The sequence below is a fragment of the Rhipicephalus sanguineus genome, chromosome 11 (genome assembly GCF_013339695.2).
Source record: "Rhipicephalus sanguineus isolate Rsan-2018 chromosome 11, BIME_Rsan_1.4, whole genome shotgun sequence".
Taxonomy (NCBI): Eukaryota; Metazoa; Arthropoda; class Arachnida; order Ixodida; family Ixodidae; genus Rhipicephalus; species Rhipicephalus sanguineus.
In genome coordinates, this window is record NC_051186.1 from 31,493,931 (window position 1) to 31,517,533 (window position 23,603).

The 23,603-nt window shown below is 44.9% G+C and overlaps 1 protein-coding gene across 1 annotated transcript; it reads right to left on the reverse strand.

The window, feature by feature from the left end:
* Positions 1-1,849: 1,849 nt before the first annotated feature.
* LOC119374722 (silk gland factor 1) lies at positions 1,850-23,218 on the reverse strand. Its single transcript, XM_037644911.2, has 2 exons — positions 21,910-23,218; positions 1,850-9,346 (listed from the first exon to the last, which is right to left on the reverse strand). The coding sequence occupies exons 1-2, from the start codon at positions 22,987-22,989 to the stop codon at positions 9,122-9,124; spliced, it is 1,305 nt and encodes a 434-aa protein (XP_037500839.1). The 5' UTR covers positions 22,990-23,218; the 3' UTR covers positions 1,850-9,121.
* Between the last annotated feature and the right edge of the window lie 385 nt (positions 23,219-23,603).

Consider the following 23,603-nt stretch of genomic DNA (forward strand, 5'->3'; position numbering starts at 1 on the left):
AAAGTCAGCTTCGAAAATTGGTGTCAATGCCCCTTTAAAACGACACTAAATTGGCACTATGAATCAGTAAGGAGTGATAAATCATTGTTTGAGCACATTAATGTTGTTAATTACGAAATCACAGATTCAATATTTGAAGAGAAAATGAAGGTACCTTTTTTTTTTTTACATTTCGCGCCGAAATCTATACAGATGAATGTCAGCGAGACGTCACGGATTTCGATGTGTGTGCTTTTTTTTTTTCCTTCGTATATTAGGCACATTGGCTGGACAAATTTTCCTGAAACGTGGTCACATTAGCGGACAATGTGCTTCATTTTTACCGATTAAGAATTATGGCCCTATAGACGCCGTGAAGATTTATGACGTCACGACGATTTGGTGCGGGAACTACAGTGTGGCGTCTCCACCTATATACATTTTCTCTTCGCGCTTTTTCTCGCTAACCAAGCGCCTTGTCGCGGCAAGAGTGGTGATTTTGGTATTGTGAAAGGGTGGTTTACTAATACTCGAAAAAAATTGTGTTTCTCCTCAGTTTACCTTTAAGAAAACCCATTAGACTTTGCTGCCTCCTTGGTGCAGGCAGGAAGCCAGAACATCAAGCCTGCGTCATCTTGCTTCAGCGAATGAAACCTTCCATCTTAAGTAAACTTGTATGCTGTACGTGTATACGTCAATAAAAATGAAATAACTTCAAAACTTATTTCATCCGTCTTCTTGCGGACCATGGCTGCTGCTGCTACTTCATGGGTGCTGTTCTTATAATACTCAAGGTAACAAGGAACAGTGCAAGAGAGAGAATAACAGTGAAATTAAAAGGCACGATGAACGCATGTGTTCCCATTATTCTGTCTGTTTCTTTTGTCCTGCGTGTTATTATCTTGCACAATTCATCTACTGCAGTTTATCAGGACAGGGGCCCTTGTCAAGTTGCTAGAACACGGCCTTTTGCTCCGGTACTGACATTTCGTATTCTCTGCATGAACCAAATCCCAAATAAACTACGTCTAATGTGTAATCCCCTGCGTGTAAGTTAACGCCGTAGTTCCCAGTACATGAATGTAACCAAACAGCACAGCTACGGAAATGTTTTATTCTTACTAATTATCTTTATTTTTGCTGTTACGTCAAACGAATTAACCTTCATCTACACAAAACGAGATTTTTTTTTATGTTATGCTCATTGAAGGCACAAGTCCAGGGGATCAGAAGTGGTCGAACAAATTACGACCTGCTGGAGCTATGCAACGTTTCGACAGGAGAACTTCGCCGGAGCAGCCCTGACGAAGGCAAGTCCTCCTGTCCAAACGTCGGCTGCAGCGAATTCCCTTTTTGACGAATTTTCATCATTTTATGTTCAGTGTAATTTCTAAAAAAATAATACAGTCGAACCTCGTTGTATAACAAAGCAGCGTCGGAACCATAAGTTAGTTCGTTATATTCGATATTCGCTGTAACAGGAGAGATCAATATATGCTCTAACGAATCGGTAATCTGACTCGCGCAAAAATCCTAGATACAAAACCACATGATTCTAGGCTTTAAGCCCACTATAGACTAGGTAATCTTTGCCTGTCACCTTGTGGAATTTCGAACTGGAGCTTTCTTTTTTCTTCGTGCTGGATGGCGAAAATTTACGCACCTTTATTAACCACATTTTATACCAGATTTTAAGGTCACAGTCACATTTTAAAAATGAGGTTGTGAATTATCTTTCAACACTTACTTTTTCTTTTATGCCATCTTTTAAGTTTTGAGCCTTGCGGGAACCATGGTGTAAGCGCGCAGCCACTGTTCCCGCGCAGTGCACGAAAATAGAACAAACACAGGACGCGTAAAAGTACGGAGGGATTGAATATATACGTCTTTATATACAAGCACACAAGTGTACACGTTCAAACAGCAGTTTTGCGGGCTTTCCGTATACAAACACATAGCGCCGTAAATGCACCGGCCACACACGTCCCACTTTCAAAAGCACCCACGCCTTCATCGTGCGGATTTCAGTGCGTCGATACAACGTGTAACGACGATCCTCGAAGAGTCCACCGCACATCTTTACAAACACCGTGCACACACACATGCACACGCACGCAAGAAAAACTCACACTCTCTCGCGGCTCTTACTAATCTCCCGTTTAAAAGGCGCAGCTGCGCTCGCGATGACCACACAGAAAACACGCACGCGCCACAATGCGCCATTCCAGCAAAAACATGTGCATCATCTCTCCATCCGCGAGTTCCTTTTCTCCCGTTAAATATAAATTATATCTTCTATGTACAAGTCTATCACGTTCTTTACAGCCACACACACTGAGAAACACGCAAAAGAAGCACAGGCCAGCGTACAGCAAGTTCGTGGTGCAACTAAAAGGTTTCCGTTGTGCGCGCACAATAGCCGTCACAATTCGGTCCAACCTACTCGCGCACTCGGTTGTTTCTTCGACACGCCGGCAGACGGCGGCACAGTGCGCACGAGTCTATGACGTCATCGAAATCGGTTGCGACGCTCTTGGGAAAGGTCCAAACCGACGGCGTCGCGCACCAGCACGAAGAAACGACGTTCACTGCACGAGTCCAGTTCGCAGACGTTGATCGAATACGCAACAGCCGTCTCAAAGAAAGGCTTATCTTATGAAATATGTATATCAGATGCCCAGAAGACCACGTGGTTCCCAACACTAAGAAGAAAAAAAGACGCGATGAGTCGCGCATGCGCGCCCTTTCTGCAACACGTCACGCTCTCGTGCTCCTCTCGCGCTCGGCGCGGTGTGTTGAGGTTGTCACGTTCTCATGCGCATTTCATAGGCGACGCATGCGCAGTTCATGTATTTCACTCATGCTATATTTTTCGCCCCATTCAATTCCTTATGCAGGGTGATGACGATGGTTACAAGAAGACTGACGTCATCAACGAAGTCGTGATCGAAATAAACCAAAACATGGATTCCCTGCTGGCTTTCATGTGTTTGGACGTAGTGGAGCCTCGATATAACAAACTTCAATACAACAAAATTCTCGATATAACGAAGCATTTCACTTTTCACAACTGCACGTTCATGGAACAGCGTGTCCACAGAACACCAAAAAATAAGCGTTTGGCGACTATACCTTGCATAAAATGTCAAATTTCAATTTATGGAAGTTTCGATATAACGAATTAAATTTACCTACTTTATTGACTTCGTTATACCGAGCTTTTACTGCATCTTATAGACTTCTTGTTGGGATAGCGGACTGTCCGATGAGTTCATGCAACGAATGACACTTCGCTAAGTCGCCGAGGAAGTTACGTAGCTCAGATCGGATTTAATCAGTAGGAAAAAAAAGAAAAAGTACGAGGTCTCCTTGCACGAATCAGTGTTATACACAATGGAGTGACAACTACACTTTTCGTAGTTGGTCTTGAGCTGACTATTTTTCGTTAATTGAAGTTAACACTGACTGAATTTAACGGGTAGCCTTGAACGGTGAGACCACACGCTCCCGGTGATTTTGCGATCTCCTCAAGGGTGGAATGGTTAGACAGGACACTCACGCGAATCAACGAATGATATTAACCTGGCCTCTAGCTTCCGGCCTGGATTTGGCTGCGTACATTGTACAGGCACTGTGCAAGAATAAATTCAGCTTCAGGCACAAAGATGAAACAGACAACAGCTGTTGAAATATTGAAAACAGTGTTTTTCGCGCCCCCTCCAGAGGGCCACGAGAAAATATTGGAGGCTAGTTCTGGAAATACTTTCAGGTAAAGCTACGATCCGCACTCATGACCTGCTGCGACTGTGCCAACTGCACTTACGAAAATTAAACTCAAGCCTAAATTTCTGTGAGAATGCCTTTGGATAGCGAACAACAAAATGAACGAAACTCGTTGATGCATTACCTGCATCACAGAGAGATGAATGCATTTACCTGGCGACCCTTCGCTATTCATCCTGTTACAGTATACGCTTTGGGACCAATTCACTGAATTATTTTTTTCTTCAAACTTGCTATATACAGAGAGACTGTAATAAAATATCAGGGCATCGCTGTTGGTTGTTTCAAGCCAGTGGACACAAATTGTCGACGCAGGTGTGGTCAGACCAGAAGAGTCAGAGGGGGGTCGAGACTATCTTTTTTTATTTCAACAAAATTTTTATATGGCACAGCAACATACCCCCAAACATGGGAATCTAACTTTTATAACAATGAGAGATTCCAAAGAATATAAATAATATTTTTTCTACGCTTTCATACGTTTCATGTTTATCTTAAATGACTTTGTTAATGAAGAGTTGCTAAAAAGTTGCATCCTTGAAGAAGACAAAACTGTTTGTCGAGACGGTGGCTCCCGCGGCAACCCGTGTTCACGAATTTTTCATCACTTCAAGCTTCCGTCTTTCCCTGAAGCTCTGAATTATTTAGACTTTACTAATGAAAGTAACATCTGCTCCATTACGTATGTATGCCCTATTTCAGGAAAACAAAAAGTGGCAAATCTGGCTTTTCAATCAGCTGAAAACACCCTGTGGACATGCTCTGTCCTTTTCGGTGCGACTCGAAACTCCGTGTGACGTCACCACTACATCCAACACGGAGCGAACGTAGTGTAACGGAAATCGCGGCCACGGGTCTTCTCGGCTGTTTTTCACTTCCGCAACCACTTCAAGGCGTCTTCCACAGCGCGGATCTTCCAAAGGCACAAACAAGAGCGACAGCAAAGGTTCGCAGCTTATACAGTGGCAACAGCGTCTTGCAGGCATCATTTGCATTCTCAGCTTTGGTATACACATGTATACAATAAAATGTGTCTCTCTTTTTTAATTTCCTTACGACGTCACCGACCGTATCTGGCTTGGTCGGTGATTGTTTCTCCATTTTTCGCAGCGTTACGACGATGTATAGACTATTTTGCGGATTGGTTTCGGTGCCGCCATATTGGGCTGTTAATCTTGCCGCTTTGTATCTCGAACAATCAAACGAACAGTGCTACGGTGGACGTATACACACGAAAACGGTTGGGTTGGTGCATTCGAAGTTTCCTGACCTTATCAGTTCACGTCACGATATACGAAAAATAAGGAAACATTCGTTTAACAGCCCAAGGTGGCAGCGCCCACATGTCTTACGCAATATCGTCTATATAGCTGAGAAACTCGCAGAGTCTGTTCAGGCACAGTCGTTATTATGAAGGCTGTTCGCTCGTTCATTTTTCCGAGTAAGCAAACAAACGAACGACAGACGTGTAGGTTTGAACGGAAGCATGGTAAATATACAACGAAAGCTATGATAAGTTTTAGTGGTGTCATGTGGCAGAAACCATATGAACTCTGGCGAAACAAAAAATATATGTATGTAAACAAACAGCTTTGTAAATTTCACACTCAGACGGAATAGCGAAGGTTCATGCATGAAGGCAACTGAGTCAAAAACGATTCGTACACTTTTCGCACTGGCACCGGAATCTGTTACGTCATTATTTTCTTTCCTTCAGTTTATTTATGCTTTGTTAATATCATTTTATTTCCGTTTTATTCCTTGTTTGTTTGCCCTTAAAGGCATGGTATATACTATAGAATGAACCACTTTTTTTTCGATATTTATAACTGTTTTTCTGCTTTTTTTCATTATTCTTTGTCTTCTTTTTATTGCCTATAAAAATTGTCGTAAAAAACCGGGTAGATCTGTTCTAGGTAACCTTTCGGTCCTTCATAATTAATAACTCTCTAATTCTCGTGGGTGGCGATCTCGTTTAGCTAGCAAATAAGAACATAGGCATCTTATTCCTGCGCGACTTGTACGTACGCTGGGGAGGATTTCCGGCAGTCTACATAAAGGGCTCATCGCAAACAATTAACTAGGCTCGCGAGCTGACGCTGTCAAAATCTGTGACGTCATAGCGAGATGATGCGGAAACTTGTTAGAAATAAACACAATTCAGTTCAATTTGACTTGAAGGGCGCGTCGTCATCCGTTCAGCGTTCTTGCAACTTTTCTAGGTCAGCAAGCCTATTGTCCCGTTAATGTCAACATGCGAAGTTGTGTCGTGCGCCATAGTTACACAGGCACGAAACTGCCCGGCGATATTACAGGGTGCGGTTGCGAGGGCGTGTACCTCATCAGCATTTTCTCCTGCGAGACGCGATCGCTCAGCCGCCCAACCTAAACAGTATCGTTTCCATGGTTACCATCGGTACACAGCAAAACTTCGCCTGCACGTAACAGTGCAAGAGCAGAGATGATTAAACCACGAACGACGGCTCGTAGCACACTGACTGACCAAAAAGAAGACGCTCAGTAACCCCTTCCAATGATCTTCTATTTGGACGCGGTTCTGGTGTATTTCGAGATAACACCTAAGATAACAACTGCGGTAGAGACACCACTTCATCGGAGCACAATATTTACGCCAAGTTCTGCCTCATTAAGACACTAGAAGAAGAAAAAAATATTAACGAATTTCTCCGAAGGTTGTATCGAGTGAAGCAATAAAGGGTTCTATGCACTTTAGCAACGTCGTCGCCGAACCCGCGTATTCTTAGACGATCCTCGACTCGAAGCTCTTCATTTCACCGAGTATAGAGCACGGCTCAGCCCCTCAACTGAAAAAGACGCCAGTTTTCAAGGAATACCGTTGTGCGCCTCCGAGCCGAATGGATCAGATTACTCAATGGGGGGGAGCTGTCATCGACTTTGATCTCAGAGGCCTGTATTGATTGGCATCGAGTACTAAAGGGGGAAAGCACAACTGAGGCAATGCAGGGGCACACGAGTTAGGCTTCGTTTGAAGATAAGAGGCACGCAGAGCAAAATTAGTTTTCAAGAAATGCTTAGGAATATGGATGCAAAAAGAAGTGAACCAACTCGAGCGCACGAGTACCTGCATGCACCCAAAAAGCCAGGACAGGGATTGTAGAAGATTAAGGAACATCAAGGAAGATCAAGCAAAGGATAATTAAGGATGTAAATAAACAACGAGGTGTCATCCAAAGACGTTAAAGAAACAGAGACGACAAATTGGGTAGGAACAATTGAAACAAGGACGACCATATAGGTAGATTTACGAAGGCGTCGAGAAAGAAATCAATAGGAAAGAACTGTACGATAACACAAGGGGCAGCGCTTTGACATTTGATGTCCGAGCTGGCTGCCTGAGAAAAACGACACACCGGAGAAAGTATTTGCAATACAAGGAGGCATGTACAGTCATGAGTGATATTAGAGGGAACACTGAAATCATCTTTTAAAGGTCATAACGGCTAAACGCAGTTGGCAAGCGCAAAAGTGTTCATAACACTCAATGCTCAAGCGCAAAGGTATCTCTTGCAATTTAATACCTCACATTCATGTCAGTGCATTACAAATAATCGTTGATTACACATGAATTCGGTGTTCCCTCTCATATTGTTCACGACTCTCTACTGCATCCAAGTGCAGGAACTACTGAGCACGTTGTAATGGCATGCAGGATATTCACCCACCAAGAAGCGTGGAAGGATTGCGCCTTTCAGAATCTCTGGGTTTCAAAATGGATGCAATTATCAACTACGAGGTCAGCAGTTCATATGAGCGAAGGCGTTTGGAATACTGGCGAAAAAAAGCAGGGATGTGAATAACATAGCAGCAGTGGTTACAAGTGAAGATAACGGTACAATATAAGAACAGCAGCTTGCATGAAGAGCGAGGATATAGCCAGGGTGTTAGGCGGTAATAGTTGGAGTTAATACATGATCGTAACGAACAGGCTAGTTTGACTACACTAGGTCGCCACCGAGTTTCATAAATAACGCTAATAAAGATAATCGCAAATAATTAGATATCGCCATCATGACCAAGTCGAGGCGAGGTGTTAAGTATATAGGAACGTCCTAGAATACCGGGGTTAGCGGACGACGCAAGTTGATCAGCTTAATAGAATAGCAACATAAATATATAGCACGTCTGCTGATTCTCTAAACTGCCACGAATTTGAGCCTATTCAGTGATGTGGCTGCAAGTTCACTTAAACCACATGGGACAATGAACAGCAATCACTCAATGATGGATATGCGAGCCTCGAACGTAGGTCAAACGGGTTAAGATCAGTTTCACTGCAATGCACAATGAATATAAAATATGCACACTCCTCAGCCATCAAAATCAGTATCCTAGTACCGACAGACCCTGCAAGTATCAACAGAGACTTACGCAAAAGCAAGACAGCCTTGCTCAATTTACAAGCGAGGCTAATAATATTTGCTTCGTCTTTTGTTTTCATCTCAGATGCTGGGTTGTAACAGCCTACTGTACCCGTCCAATATTGAATCCCTCATCTCGAACGCTCGTCTTAGCGGACTACCAATGGCATCCCTCCTCTGTTGAGGTTTGCCTCGGACGAAAGTAGTCGGAGGACAGCGAGTGAACAAGGAGTGGGAACTCGATGACGTCATCGTGACGAAAGAAACGCCCGCCTGCTGTTACACTGATGACGGGCCACCATTCCCCAGTTATTCCCAGTATCGCGTGAACCGCGTCGTGAGCCAACTGAGAAACCCTCCTGGAGGCGATGACTCGTCTGCAAAGGGTCGTCGACTTGATGTCTTGTAAGCATGCACGGCTGGTGTACCGTGCCAGATTTGCCTGTTCGCAACAGTCGCATCCGTCGATCGTCGGAAGCGGTTTAAATTATTTTCTTCTTTCGTGGCGATAACCTTGAGACTCGCCTTACTGCCGGAATCCTCGTGTTCCGTTCCAGAATGGAAGGTGACGAGCATACGGCGATAACAGAGGAAGTAACGTGGCTGCACCCAATAGGGAGGAGCTCTGTGGTACACGAAGGCTCCTCTTTGGAGTCGTCATCCGGGAACTCTTCCAGAGGTCTTCGTCGACTTCAGCGGGCCAACGACGTCGATGCGACGCTCGTCAGTGGTGGTCAGGACGGTCCTTCTTATCCCCGCAGAACGCAACGGCCAGGTTGGGGGCCTTGGTCTCGAACAACATGCGCCACGTCGCTGGTGTCCAACGGTTGCCGAGTCTGCCGGGACCCGTCGTGCCAGCTTCGGGAAGCACGCGCGGGCACCCTCTCGGTGGTATACAACAGGAGCTACTACACGTCGTGCGGGAGGCCTCTTCTTCAGAAGTCCCGCAGCTCCTCGTCTCAGAGGCTGGGCGTGGCCGACTGGTACATGGAGTAGAGCGACGGGTGGTAGTAGCCCGCCGACGAGTCGTTGGGCAGAGCCGTGTGGCCCGCCAGCGGAGGCGACAGGTTGTAGCCGCCGTACTGGGACATCTCGTACAGCTTCAGGTCCGCCTTACTCTCGTTCGCCGCGATGATGCTGTTGATCGAGAACGGGTGACTCGACGGGTTGTAGTGAGGGTCCACCTGCATCACCGCAAAACACGCTTTGGTCATTCATTCATTTTCGTTTAAGAGAGAGAGAGGGGGTTAAATGCGCCCTGCAACACTTTTTCAGCATGGTCAGAAAACGCTGCCGATCGGTAGTCGAGGCACCTGAGAACACGTGAGAGCACACGGCCTGGAATTTTCAATTAATTCTCAACGTCAGCTAGAAATCGCTCACTCGTCTCTCGACAATCGATGCCATAAACCCAAATGACTGTGCCATAAACACAAAGCCCACTGGGCTGATTTGATCGTGAGCTGCATAGTTAAGGCAGCCGCCGCGGGATGCCGCTACTTGCCCGCGCGCTCACTCGAGATCACACTGAAAGCAAGCCTCGTGTTCGCAGAGAAAAAGTAGGGAAATTGTCCAAGGTCATGATGCTCACAGACGAACGGACGTAGCTTCTTGCCCCTTTGTCATTCCTCCCTCCCCTGCGTAGCTTTCAGCGCGCTCGCTGGCACGAAAGAAGAGAGAGAGCCCTTAAAGGGACACTAAAGAGAAACAATGAATTGGTTTAGATTGATAAAGTGTGGTCGGAGAACTCTTGTGTAGTTTATTTCACCACCATAGGTTTATTATTAGAGGAGAAAACCAAGTTCAAAGTTTCATTTTTAAATTTCGCGCCAAACTTTGTAATTCGTGACGTAAAAGACTTCAAAGGGCATTTAACGTATTTTGGCGTCACTGGCTCGACGAAATTTCCACAAAATCGTTATGTCAAGTCTCTGGCCCCCTCAGAGGACAATGTTCTTCGATTTAACCTACTAGGAACTACGTAGGCCCAAGCAGGCGCCGTCAAAAATATCTGACGTCACGGCAAATGGTGCGGGAATTCCAAGGTGGCGTCGCCACCTGTATTTTCTTTTTGCGCGTTTTCTCGCTTATTAAGCGTCTTCTCGCAGCAAGCGTGGTGTTTTTGGTATCGTGGAAGACTACTTTACTAATGCGAGAAAAATCGTTTTCCTCTTTAGTGTCCCAACGAATTCGTGTAACTCTGCTCGTACTTGACGAATTCGGCAATTTTTTGCGGCAGTCGATTCGTGAGGCAATAAACTGCTTCAATGAAGCCATTCGATGATTACTTGGAAAAGTGTTACAGCGCCCCTTTAACCAGAAAAAAACGTCTAGTTGGCTGCACTGCGCTGAAAGGAAAAGAAAGGCGGTGCTGTCCCCTACAGCCTATAAGGTATGAGAACAAGACATATGAGACAGACGAAAAATTACTAGACGAATTTCGCTCACCGCTTTATACTAGTAGGCAACCGTCCCTTGGTAATTATTGAGCCAGAATAGCTCCTCTTAATTACCGATTGTACAACTTTTCCGGGGTTTGATTTCGCCCTTCAGTACTTCAGTCCAATTATCCTCGCGCATAAGAAAGTTTGTGCAAGCGTGTACGTACGTACGTACAGGTATGTACGTACGTATGTATGTATGTATGTATGTATGTATGTATGTATGTATGTATGTATGTATGTATGTATGTATGTATGTATGTATGTATGTATGTATGTATGTATGTATGTATGTATGTATGTATTAGTTTCGTTCTTGCACTCGCTACTTTCTGCAAATACAAGCATGGTTAGACTCATTAACGGTGCGCTTCTCTATCTTCGCAATGTTATGCACTGCACCTTTGAAGTACGGTATACAGATGGCGTTACATTCGCCTTTACATGGCGCAATCATGCCCGCCTATCATTCGCATAGCAATGACGTACGCACGCGCATAATGCACGTATGAGAAACACGAACATAACATAATTTTCGACTAAACAAAGACAATGGGGCTGCGTGTAATTCATAGACTCTAAACATCTTGTAGACGTATCTTACATATATATTATTGTATACATATTGTATGCATATTATTGTGTAAATATCAGTGCAGACATCACTGAACTATCGCTGGACTTTGCAACCATGTTGATGTATTTTATATGCGGACATTAACCGTAAATGCAGTAAAAACAAGTACTTCTCTTAAATCGCATACATATACGACCATTTGAGCACTGACCTGGGTGAGGGGGGGGGGGGCGAAGGGATAGGTCTGTAGATTTCTAACCTTCCTCATAGGCTGCAGCCTATCCATTTCGCTTAAATATTTCATTCAAACGGTCTGCATAAAATGCACATGATTATAACGGAAGATGAAAGTTGTTACACATGTTCATTGCACGTTCGCATATCGAGAGATAACTGAATCACTGAAATTTTCTAAAAAAAGGAAGTAATTGTAAGAAACTAGCCGTTACCACTTCCATTGCGTATATAACGACGGTCAGGCATATCATGTCAATCGTGATTAGTTTCTATGGTTTCCTGTCCTGCCTACTATTGGTATAATTACTTTGTTGTTGAAGAAAGATATCGCTGCTGAACTCGAACAGCTTCCTTTCAGAGGGATACTAAAAAAATGAATTTTGAATTTTATTATTAACGCAAGTACACAGCATGCATACATAAACAATGAGGATGGTAGGGTACAAGGTGCATAACGGCACCTTGACTACACCCACCTCACTGCAAAACCCAAGCACCAGCATGGCAAGAATTGCTCAATACATACACTTGTAGCAACACTGAAAAAAATAAATACAGCAAAACAAAACAAGAAATGGGAATTTAGCGATTTCAAGCGGCAGGGAAAATATCTTTCAAGCGGCAAATAAGAAACGTTACATTCACAATAACAGTTGGGGTAATGTGTTTTTAGGAACAAAACGTATGTTTTCATCACATAGTTTATATTTATTTAACGTTGAGGGAAGAAAGTAAGAAAGCGTTTAAAGAAAATAGTTCGTGCGTTGGCGCGGAACTGCCCAATGTTCAGTGTATCGGTGTAGGCGAGAAGACTGGTTGGTATTAAAGTTTGCTATGTTCCTGATATGAGTGGTACCCTTAATCGTTTGACATTTGAAGAAACACATAAGCTGACACTCAGCTGTATAAGCAAATTTAACTTCGTGTATATAAAAAAGGTCACTATTACCATGAAAAAGAAAAAGCTTTGTATGTGCCAGAAAAGGTGCAATAGCTTAAGACAGCTGATGACATCATCTCGAGCACAACCACGTAATGACGGCACTGATTCGTAAGCATCTGCTCGGTCCCAGTAACGCAGTAAGGCTGACGTAGTAAGAATATATTTAGTTGACCAACCTCACATGTCGATGGTGAACGGCTTAAAGTTATTTAAAGAAGGCAATGTCTTAATTTCCAGAGCCTCTTTGCCAGCATTGTGTAAGGTGTAGCGATTTCCAGTTTCTGACGAAACATATGGGCCGATCCCGCAAAGAATACAGTCTATGAGAACGTCTTAGGTCACGTAACCTTAACTTGTATACTATCAGCACGCGTAAGGAATGGCTAGCGTTTGCCTAGCATTAGCTAGGTTTATCTAAGGAGTCAGAACTAAATCGCTGTCACAAATGTAGGTGAATCTGCGGATAGAACAGCGGGTATGGCAGTGGTTTCTAAGTTCTACAGTTTTGAACATGTGCTCAGGGTCATGGCCCATGTATTACGCGTCATTTGACAGTCAGTAGCCACTCTCTTCTACGTTTACCATCTATCTATCTATCTATCTATCTATCTATCTATCTATCTATCTATCTATCTATCTATCTATCTATCTATCTATCTATCTATCTATCTATCTATCTATCTATCTATCTATCTATCTATCTATCTATCTATCTATCTATCTATCTATCTATCTATCTATCTATCTATATCTCTGTTTTACAAAATGAAGTTTATTCAAAGTGCAAAGAAACGTACAAATTCACTTAAAAGGAGGGCAAAAGGCTGTGTGCCTGACAAAGCCCATCACCCTACGAAGTTACAACATACAGTCCACAGCAACGCCACTTTAACAAATGAATTAACAAAATTTAATGAGGTTTGTAACACATGAAGAAATATTACACAAAATTGCCTAAGAGCGCACATTCAATACATGTGGTAACTTTTGAGGAGCAACCACTCCGGAATGCTCCCTTGGTATTTACATTACCTGAACTTCTTACCCCCCCCCCTCCTTTACTTCCCTCCCAAAGTGCAGGGTAGCAAACTTGTGCCGCCAGTAATCGCCCTAGAATCGCGACGGTACTTATCAACGGAGGCATCAAAGGTAAGCCTCGAGTGCTTCTTAAAAAATTGCAGCTCGGCATCGCAATACATTGTGTATAAAAATTATTGCCCGTACATCTCGTTCTGGCTGTCTCTCTCTCTCTATCGTTTTATTTTGATATTTGCATTTTTTAGACGCAGACCCGGTCACGATTGACGTCCATCCTATTTACTGAGCAATTCAACCAATAGCACGCACGAGTAACATATATAGTTAGAAGAAAACCGAACCAACCCAATGTCCAGTTTGAGAGCAAACTGCGACCTAGTTGTTATTGACACGCCCATAGCTGAAACTCTGGCGCATGATTAAAATTATCTTAACGCTGAAAATGTTGTACCAGAGTTCTCAAGACAAATACAAGAAAATCAGACTAGAACATCAGCATGACTCGCATCCTTCGCGACGTGAGTAAACGAAGCCTTGCACATCATCTGTTTGTTCGTCACAAGAACAATACAGATTATTTTAAAGGCTGCAGTAGATAACTCGATTCTGCCGCTTCGGGAGGCCGGAAGTTTTTTTTTGATACGTCAGTCAACCATGCTCACCGGTATTTCTTGTACGAGAAAACACAATCTGCAGTAAACTATAGGATGTTTGCGACTGCTCAACTACATCTGTGTTTTGTGAACATTTAGACATATATCGTTAAAACATGTATATTATGTGTACGCGAAACTTAGTAATGATGACACTGTACAGTGATGACACTTTAGGGTGATGACCCTGTAGAGTGATAACCCTGTAGAGTGATGATCCTGTAGAGAACCTTACAGCTCCCTATCACGTACTGCTGCTGAGAAGAATGTTGTAGGTTCGATTTCCGGAGGCTGCGGTCGCACTTGAATGGAGCAGGAAATGATATACTTGGATTTAGGCACACGTCACACTGTGCTGCGCAATGTATCACGTTTGCTACAGACAACCTGATGCCTCGAAATGGCAATTTTAGCAATGCAAACTTAACGCGATGCCAGATTTGTTTTGTTTTTTTAGTATTCCGTAGGGATTTTGCAGCCGAGTATAATCTAAGAATATATCTGAACTAAACTTCTCTATTTCAATTACTACTATTATAAGATATTTGTCTATTAGTAACAGAATATACGACAGCCTGTTTTCCTCGTATGTCAGTTACAGGCTCAATGACCGCGGGAAGTCCTCTCGCACGCAATTTTAATAGGGAGGCGTCCAGGAAGCAATCGAAGCATCGCTCTTTTCTGTACTGGATGAATCATGGCTGCCTGGCTGTTGAAAATACCGCTCGACTTCTGAATAAATCGATGTCTTTAAATATGCACATTGTGTTAAGCAAAGTGATTCAATTGCTTTTGCGATTACCGTGTTGGTAATGTATACATTTTACCTTAATTATGTAATGTTTGTCATTGACAAATCGGGTTTAACTCATTGTATTTTGATTGAGAAACAGCGTTGCTCTGATTGACATGAAGAAGTGTTGTTAATGTCGTTGCATTTACGAAAGTATGTTTTCCCCTTTCTTGTGAAGATCAATTCGTTATTATAATGTTTGCGGTGCTCTGTGTGCTCCTGTGCAACAAGTTAGTATTGTCAATATTGCCCTTTAGCTGGTGACACTCACTGCGCATGCTGCAGTTTTTTCACAACCAAGTTATATTTGTAAGCTGGATTAACTGCCAAAATTTCCTCCTAAGGGTACACAGGTCGAGCTGTCACATAAACAGGTTCGCATGTCTTGCATTCCTTGGTGTTAATATGAAATGCTTTATGGAAAGTATATAATATGGTTTCAAAAACAGGTCTTGCGTTGACATAAAAAGCACCATGCTCCGGACTAAAATTGATAAATATAATCGATAGTGAGGAAATGTAGGTCGTGCAAATTATCATAATCAACTACTATAACAAAGACGAAACATACAGTAGAATAACAATTAATTCAGAATAATCTCCATAACTATAGCGCGAATCAGACTATCCGTGTTTATTCTATAGCTGATGTTCGCTAACTACTGACTTGGCTAGTGTAGGCTTACGTTAGCTGCCCGTTTTTATATATATGTAATAAAATAACACACGTTTACCGCATTACGTGACTGCCTCACACCATCAAATGTTGCGCGAGCTACCATAGTTCTCAGAAAAATTCACGACGAATTTTGTTGTATGATATGTTAGAAAGTATAAATCGCAATTAACCGAAAAGCCCGCATGACACCGTCTGTTACTGTTCAAACACACAGTTAGCAGTTTAGACGTTGCGTACTGCAGCGTTCCGTACGCTTAAATTTTACGAGAGCAAGCGATCAACGTGTATTGCACGGTTTGTACAATGTCGCGAGGAAATCCAACCAATTACAGGTGACGCAACGAACGCTCTTGTAATGTACGGCATTATCCGTGAGCCGCGCTAGATATATATATACACAGAATCGCACACAGATCGCAAACATAAGACGCGCGCAATACTGAGAAAATATTGACCAACACGACTGTCAATAGAGATTAACGGCGCAAGCCCTCGAAGCGACATTGATGCGGTTGTTTAATGTGTATACGCATATATGTATTTGCGAATCTTCCATTAACGGGCACAGCCGAGATTTCTAAATAATATGACAAGAAAGAAAGGATGAAAAGAGAGGGACACACTGTCGTGTAGACGCCTACATAAAATAGCGTGAGGCATTTCAGGCTCTCTATTTGCGTGCATGGCAAAGAAAGTTTGCGAGAGATATCGCTCCTTCGATAGACGTGTTTGGCGTCGATATGGAGGAGGTCAAGCATATATGCAGTATTTGCTTTGCGGATGACGCTGTACACACGCTCGCGCAGCGGGGGTTTTCTTTTTCGTGGAAATGCAAGAACGGCGACAAGAAGGATGGGCATAGACACATGCGCGTCGATCCCACGCACCCATTCGCAGACGATCGCTTGCGTGATATTCCGTGCACGCAACTAGTGCACTTACGGAGCGAGTCTAACACGGATTCTCATAACGTACACCGCGCGATATTTCTCTCGAGTTATGAGCAAAAGAAGGGGAATCGATCAGGGGCTCGTTTTCTTTGTTAGACAAAACCTATAATGAAACAAACAGGCAGTAAAGCCAAGGCAAGTAAGGTGGCATTATTTGTAGCCTCCAACTGTCGTGTGGTATATAATTATGATATAAATTCAACGAAATTAAAGACTACGAAAAGACAACTTGTTGCCCTTACAGGGACCGAACCTATATACAACCTTCGGATAACGCGTCCGATGCTCTACAAATTGAGCAGTTTTGAGAATCGATTCAGAAAAGCGATGTGAGGGCGAAGAAATTTCGTTTCTATCCGTTGCAAATTCTGACTTCTGCCAATGGCGTGTTAAATATCTACGCAAAAGGCGCAGTGTTCTTATATGGCAGCACGAACGGCGCGAATCCGACTGTTCTGAATATGCTATTCGCCGGTGAATACAATATAATGTGAAATGGAGACATAAATTATACAGTTCGCACGACGTAAAACTGGCGTGACTTGTATTATATAGGCATAAAAGCCAAATGCAATTTACCGCACGAGTTTTATCGGTGCTGTCTGTTGTGGTAAGACAGCGCAATTAAAAGTGTAAAAATTATTACTAAATGCGCGCCACACGAAGCACATTCTCTCAAAAGGAAAATAAAAAAGAGAAACAGATGCGTTATAACGAACATTTTCTTTACAGGCTGTCGGGGAGTATATGTTAGCTTGCTCAATGGAATTCATCTAGCACGCATTGCTAAATCTTCCAATGTATCCATCAAAACCTCTATACTGCAGCCGGTAACAAATGAAGGGAACTAATTGTTACGAATATCATTACATCCCTAAAGCGGTTACGAAAGTTACTGTCAAGTTATGAACTAACCTCGGTGTCAGAAATCACTCGGAGAGCACGCACACACGACTTTTGTTGATACGGCGTTCGCGGGAACAGGACAATGAACGGTATTCTGAAACTCGTAGCTTTATATTCCAATGTACTATGGCTTAAATAGCATTCCTACGTCATCGCGAATTCTCAGTCAAATGAGGAATCAGCAGCTTCTTTCTTTAACTTCCAGAAGTACTTCTTTTATGGACGTTAGGGAGAAGAATCTATGGCGCAAATTAATGAGCTGTTTCAATGATGCTAAATAAAAGTGCGTTGGCTACTGTTCGTGTGACTTTGAGTGATGCGGCACCGCATGAAGTGTTTTGCAGAGCACTCACTAGATTCCACACGAACCATAGCTGTTGATCCTGTGAGCTCACTCGTTCTGGAGCTTGCTCCGGCTCATACGATTTACGGCCGTAAATTTACAGCCATAGTACATTGGAATATAAAGCTACGAGTTTCAGAAATACCAGTAAAACTCCGTCTCTGCAGTCGTATAATCCATCTGAGGTGACAATGCGGTCGCATTATAACGTGTGAAAATACATTGCTCTATTGAGACGTTGGGCTCGAAAAGGGGAAAAAAAAAAGAACGCATCATACCGAAGGACGTATTAAACGAAACGGTATCAGCGACATCCCACTATGGTCCCTTTTGAAAGATCCGACATTTCGTCATAACAGATTGCGGGCGCTTACATCGCAATTAACCGATAACGTGCGTATGTCAAAATTAGACGGTCTCCTCCTTTCCAAACTCCTTCGTAATTCCAGGCTTGCTACTAAAAGGCTAATTAAAAACTGCATCAAGATGACGGCTGCATGCCCTCATTGATTCCTTCGCCTGTTCATGACTAGTTAATTATCTCGTTATATGTTTCTCAAAAAACTCCCAGGGTTCCCTATGCATTCGCCTAAGATGATCTCGACAGCGAAAGCCATCTTTTTCTTCTGAGTCGATGTATTGATCCTCCTCCGCCCCCCCCTGCCCCCCTCAGAAAGCTTTCTGCGCCTGACGTGGTTTTGCACTGCCTCCGTGATCAGCCCACCTTTGACAAAGCGACGATATCATGTGATGGCGTCAAAATGTGATGCCACGTTATGTGGCGTCATGATGACGACACGAATTTCGGCGATCTATGACGCCATGACCTCATCACGTGACGATTTTTGCATCAATCGTGTTGACGCCGCCGACGCGGGACGCCTACGGTGAATGTTTGCGTTTATTGAGGCATCTAAGGCTTTCTGCTTGATACTGCGACGAATGTGCTTGCAACGAGTGCGGTGTCTTATCCGATTGTCACATGATGCACTTGCGATGGAGTTTCGTGCCCATGATTGGCTTATTCGCGCAAACTGAGGAATTAAGGGCCCTATTCGCTCCGTATCGGGCTTGAACGCGATCGAAAGTGACCACGTGACACTGGTACTACGCCAGATATAACGCGTATGACCCACAGTTCAAGATGTGCGCACGTAACCTAAGACGAAACTTTCGACTTGCCGCCGCGTATACACATTGAAATACCTTTGAAATTTCTCAGTATGCCAGGTGGAGGGCTCAACTTCCGGCGACAAAGACTCGGCATTCTGATGGAATGCCGATGATGATGGAATCCTGATGGAACAGTACCTTACGTTCTCGTGCGTATAGATTTAGCCAGACTTAAATTCCGTTATTTTTTAAACAAAGAAATAAAGAAGGCCGTTTGAAATTCAATACGCACACGTCACCTTCCGTATACCCAGAGTTGTTTTTTGCACGACAAACCCAATGATTTGAATGTAGTCTGACTTATTAGCATAAGTGTAAGTCAGTTCTCAATCAACTCGTATGCTATGCAGCTACCATTTTGCTGAGTCTGCCATAAATAAAAGAAAATATACAAGATGCAAATACATTCACTGTTGACAATAAATATAGACTCTTCAAAATGCTTAACATGTTAATTATTAGCTTCTTTTCTTGCTCTAATTATTATTGTCGTTTCTTTTCTCGAACACTGCTTCTTCACACATGGGTAGATAAGTCCCACTACGTCAATGTGGAATAATGCAGAATCAAGCCAAGTACGACTATCAAAATATTTGTACACTGTCAATTCCTGGTACTTGCGTCAGCATATATACTACGTTCAACGGGTGTCTTCTTTTTCGTGAGCTAACAAGCTGACAATTACTTCTGATGCCATCGATTCCTTAGAACTATTTACGGAAGCCATTTACATAAACTGTCATCGCGGTGCACATATATAATTCCATATCTACTGGACAAACGAACTGTTCTTTTCAGGCTATGGAGTTATGATAGAGGTTTCCACAACGACAAGGACGGTGACACCTAAACTTCCCCATAAGGCGTATATAATGGGTTAATTACTTTTCCTGTATCTATGCTCGTCATGTCAGCGATGTGTTCTGCGAGGACAATCATTATGTAGAATGTTTTTCGTCAACACATCCTAATATCCATCAACCATTATCTGAAAAGGTTCTCTTGGCATCTTGGCCGGATCATGGTGATCAAAGTGACATTATAAATGTTCTCATCAATTTTCTCGCACGAAAGCGGAATGTATATGAGTCTTTGAATAGTCTTCTTGGTTCAAATTTATTCACTATCATCCTAATCCTCTTAATTAAAGCTTTCCAACTCTCTAATCAGAAGAATTCCCCAACGCTCAGCAGCAGGTCAGAACTTCGACTCCGGCCGACCTCTCAGATTTTCTACCACAAAGTTCACATAGTCCCTTGTGCATTCGCAGACGACTCTAGAGGGAAAGCCATATTCTTTTTTTCTTCTGGGACGATTGCAGTGATCCGCTCCCACCCGAAAGCTTCTGCAGCTTAGTGATTTAGTACTGCCTCCGGGATCGCAAGCGCTACAAGCTTTCCGCACCTCACTGGATTTTGCACTGCCTCCGGGATCGGCTCACCTTTGAGTAAACGACGAATGACTTCACGTTATAAGTCGTCATGATGACGTCACATATTTTGGCGACCTGTAACGTTATGATCATTTTTTGCATCACTGGTGTTGATCAAGGCCGACGATCAATTTTCGTCTTCGATGAGGTATCTAAGGCTTTCGCCTTAACAATATATTTTTATGGCTTGCTCATGCTGGCGCAGCTTTTAAGCAACGATGCAAACCATTCAAAAGCAAGCATTCGTCACGAGTCTGTAGGCGCAAAGAGAGATGCCCTTGTTTTTATATATGTTCCTATCGAGTGCACCGATTTCCCGTCACTCGGAAGCAGAGCTTATCATTGCTCGCGCTATTGACTGAACTGACATTAACGACGTTCGCCGATACTGCAAGGGGTCGTCACCATGACGAACTTTGATGACCTCTTTAATCAAGGGATTTTAAAGGGTGCATGGACCGATGTGACGTGGACGTCAACACAGCCTCGATGGGCTAAAATTTGTTCATAAGAACGACATGTGTCCGTGTAAAACGTTATTCATGTACGTCACACCATATATTAGACTATATCCAGAAGCTATTGTTAGCAAGGTCGGTATGTCACCCCAACACTTTCCCGTATTAACCGAGCGTCTTGCCTCATGACCGCTAGTTGCATGCATCACAAGAACTACTAGGACCACAAGAAAATTTACAACTCTGCGCCATCCCATCCCTATGCAGGTGAGGAATCGTATTCAACTGCACCCACCGTGGGTTTAGAGCTTCAGCACCACAAATGTATGCCACAGTTTTCTTCTGTTCCAAGGAAGTCGAAGCCAGCTGGCTCTAACCAGTGTCGAACAAAAAGTGTACAAAGACGGTTGCCCACACAACTTTGCCTGTATATATAGGCGTCTAAAGTTTGCTTCGACGCCATTACTGTCGAGTGACCATGGGTTGAACAGAGTAATCTCCACATTGGACTGCTCCGTCAGTCAGCCTAAAATGGTAACGCGTTTAAACATACAGGTGATCGCATTTCCTGTAAACCTCCATGGCGTTGCAAACTGCTACATGGCAACGGCGCGTGTGCCAGGTATTAGCATAATCATGGCTACAGCCATCGTATATGCGTATAGTCGGTATGGTTGCCAGCGCACAAGGTTCACTGCTCATAGTTTCGGAAGAACTGAGAGGGAGTTATCAGGCAACAGGGATGCGTCGGCGAACGATCAGTGCTAAGTGTCGGTTTTTGTAAACCATTTGCCCACGGTATATAGACATATAGTGTTTATATTTGTAAGCTATCTCACAGGTGATAATGCGCATTTGCTGGTTTTGCTGACGGCGTTGGTGTCCATATCTTGATCGTGTGTTGTATATATGTTCGTGTTCCGCAAGGAATAAGAATCATTTGGTGGTTCGCACCCGTCCTGTCCTACAGTGTTTCTTTGAATTTGTTTGTTTGTTTGCCTTATTTTGTGGTTCCTTTTAGCGCCTCGACGTTTATATCAGTATGTCTGACCAGCTAGCTCAAAGAATAGATTTGCTGCCCTCACAACGCTGTGCACGCACAATGAAGAAACAGAGGAACCCACCTTGAGCAAGGACTCGTGTAGCGCGTGGTGAGGTCCCATGGCCGGGGAACAACAGCTGGACGGGTCCTGGTGCGAACCGTAGCCCATGCCCAGCATGGCCGGATTCGAGGTGGGCGCCAACGCGTGGTGCTGCTGCTGCTGCGAGTGCTGCGACTGATGCTGCTGCTGTTGCGTGTGCTGTTGCTGCTGCTGATGCTGCTGCTGTTGTTGATGATGCTGCTGCGGAGGTGGAGGCTGCATCATGTGTCCCGGAGACTCGGCGGCCATCTTGGCCTTGGAGTTGTGGTGGTGGCCCGGGGTGGCCTTCTGCGCCTGCCGCACGGCCTCGCGCTTCTCGCACTTGAAGCGCTTTTGGCGCCGCAGGTAACAGCCGTTCTCGAACATGTTGCCCGAATCCGGGTGCAGAGTCCAGAAGGACCCCTTGCCCGGCTTGTCCGGCGTGCGCGGCACTTTGACGAAGCAGTCGTTGAAGCTGAGCGAGTGGCGTATGGAGTTCTGCCAGCGCTGCTGGTTCTGGCGGTAGTAGGGGAACAGGTCCATGATGAACTGGTAGATCTCGCTGAGCGTCAGCATTTTGCTCGGGCTATTCTGGATGGCCATGGTGATGAGCGAGATGTACGAGTAGGGCGGCTTGGCGTGCGTGTACGACCGCCGGTACGCCTTCGAGTCGGCGCGAGCCCTCTGCAGGGCGCCCGGGGAGTCCGGCCCCGCGCCGGAGGACGGCGCGCTGCCGGGACCCGTGGCTGCGGCCGCCGGCAGGAAGTCGCGACCCAGGCCGCCGATGAGACCCGCCGACACCCCGTTCATGCCGGCCTGGCCCAGCGAGTTCATGGAGTTCATCGATCCCAGCGGCGCCACCGAAGGGGACATGCACGCGGAGCCGGACGCCATGGTGGGTCCGTTGCCGAAAGACTGCGGCGCGTAGCCTGCGTGCATGCCGGCCATGCCCATGTTGTAGCCTCCTTGCAACGGCTGCATGGCGGCGGCCGCCGCTGAACCGCCGTTGCTCATCGAGCCAGCGCAGCCGGACGACGCGTCCTGGTAGCCCTTGTGCTGGCCCAACATGCTCGTCGCCGTCATCGCAGTAGGCGCATCGCTCGACGACCCACCGATCAGGACCACACACCGCACTGCTCACGAACTAAACTCTCTTCCTTGCCGCTCGCTCGCTGGTTATCGCGCGCGCGACGCGCTCTTATTTTGTCACACACACACACACGACGCGCAACACCAAAACCACACGCGCTTCAAACACCGTCCACCTGAGCAACAACACGCGCTACGCGCCAACATTCGTGGTGCATGGTGGTGGTGGTGAGGTGTTCCTCTTTTTTTCCTAGCGGGGCGCTTCTCGCACCCGCACCGCGCTGCGCCGCTGGGTAAATAAGGCGCCCTAGCTGGTGCGTTCCACACTGGGGCCGCCTCCCGGCATAGAAGCTAACCCTGATGCCACGCCTACGGCCGAGGCGGACCCCCGACGCGACGTCACGAGCCGCAGGGCCAATGGAGTCGTTTAAAGGGACATCTCCTCCTCGCACAGGATGCCCGAGTTCTCTCCGTTACCTCTCGCCTACCTCCAACGCTGTTTTGTGCCCTTTATCGTTTCCTTTAACGCAGCGAGCGACCGCTATCTCCCTCTCTCTCTGCCCCAACGACGCGGCTCTCTTTCGTAGCCCGTCGCGAAAAGAGACCTC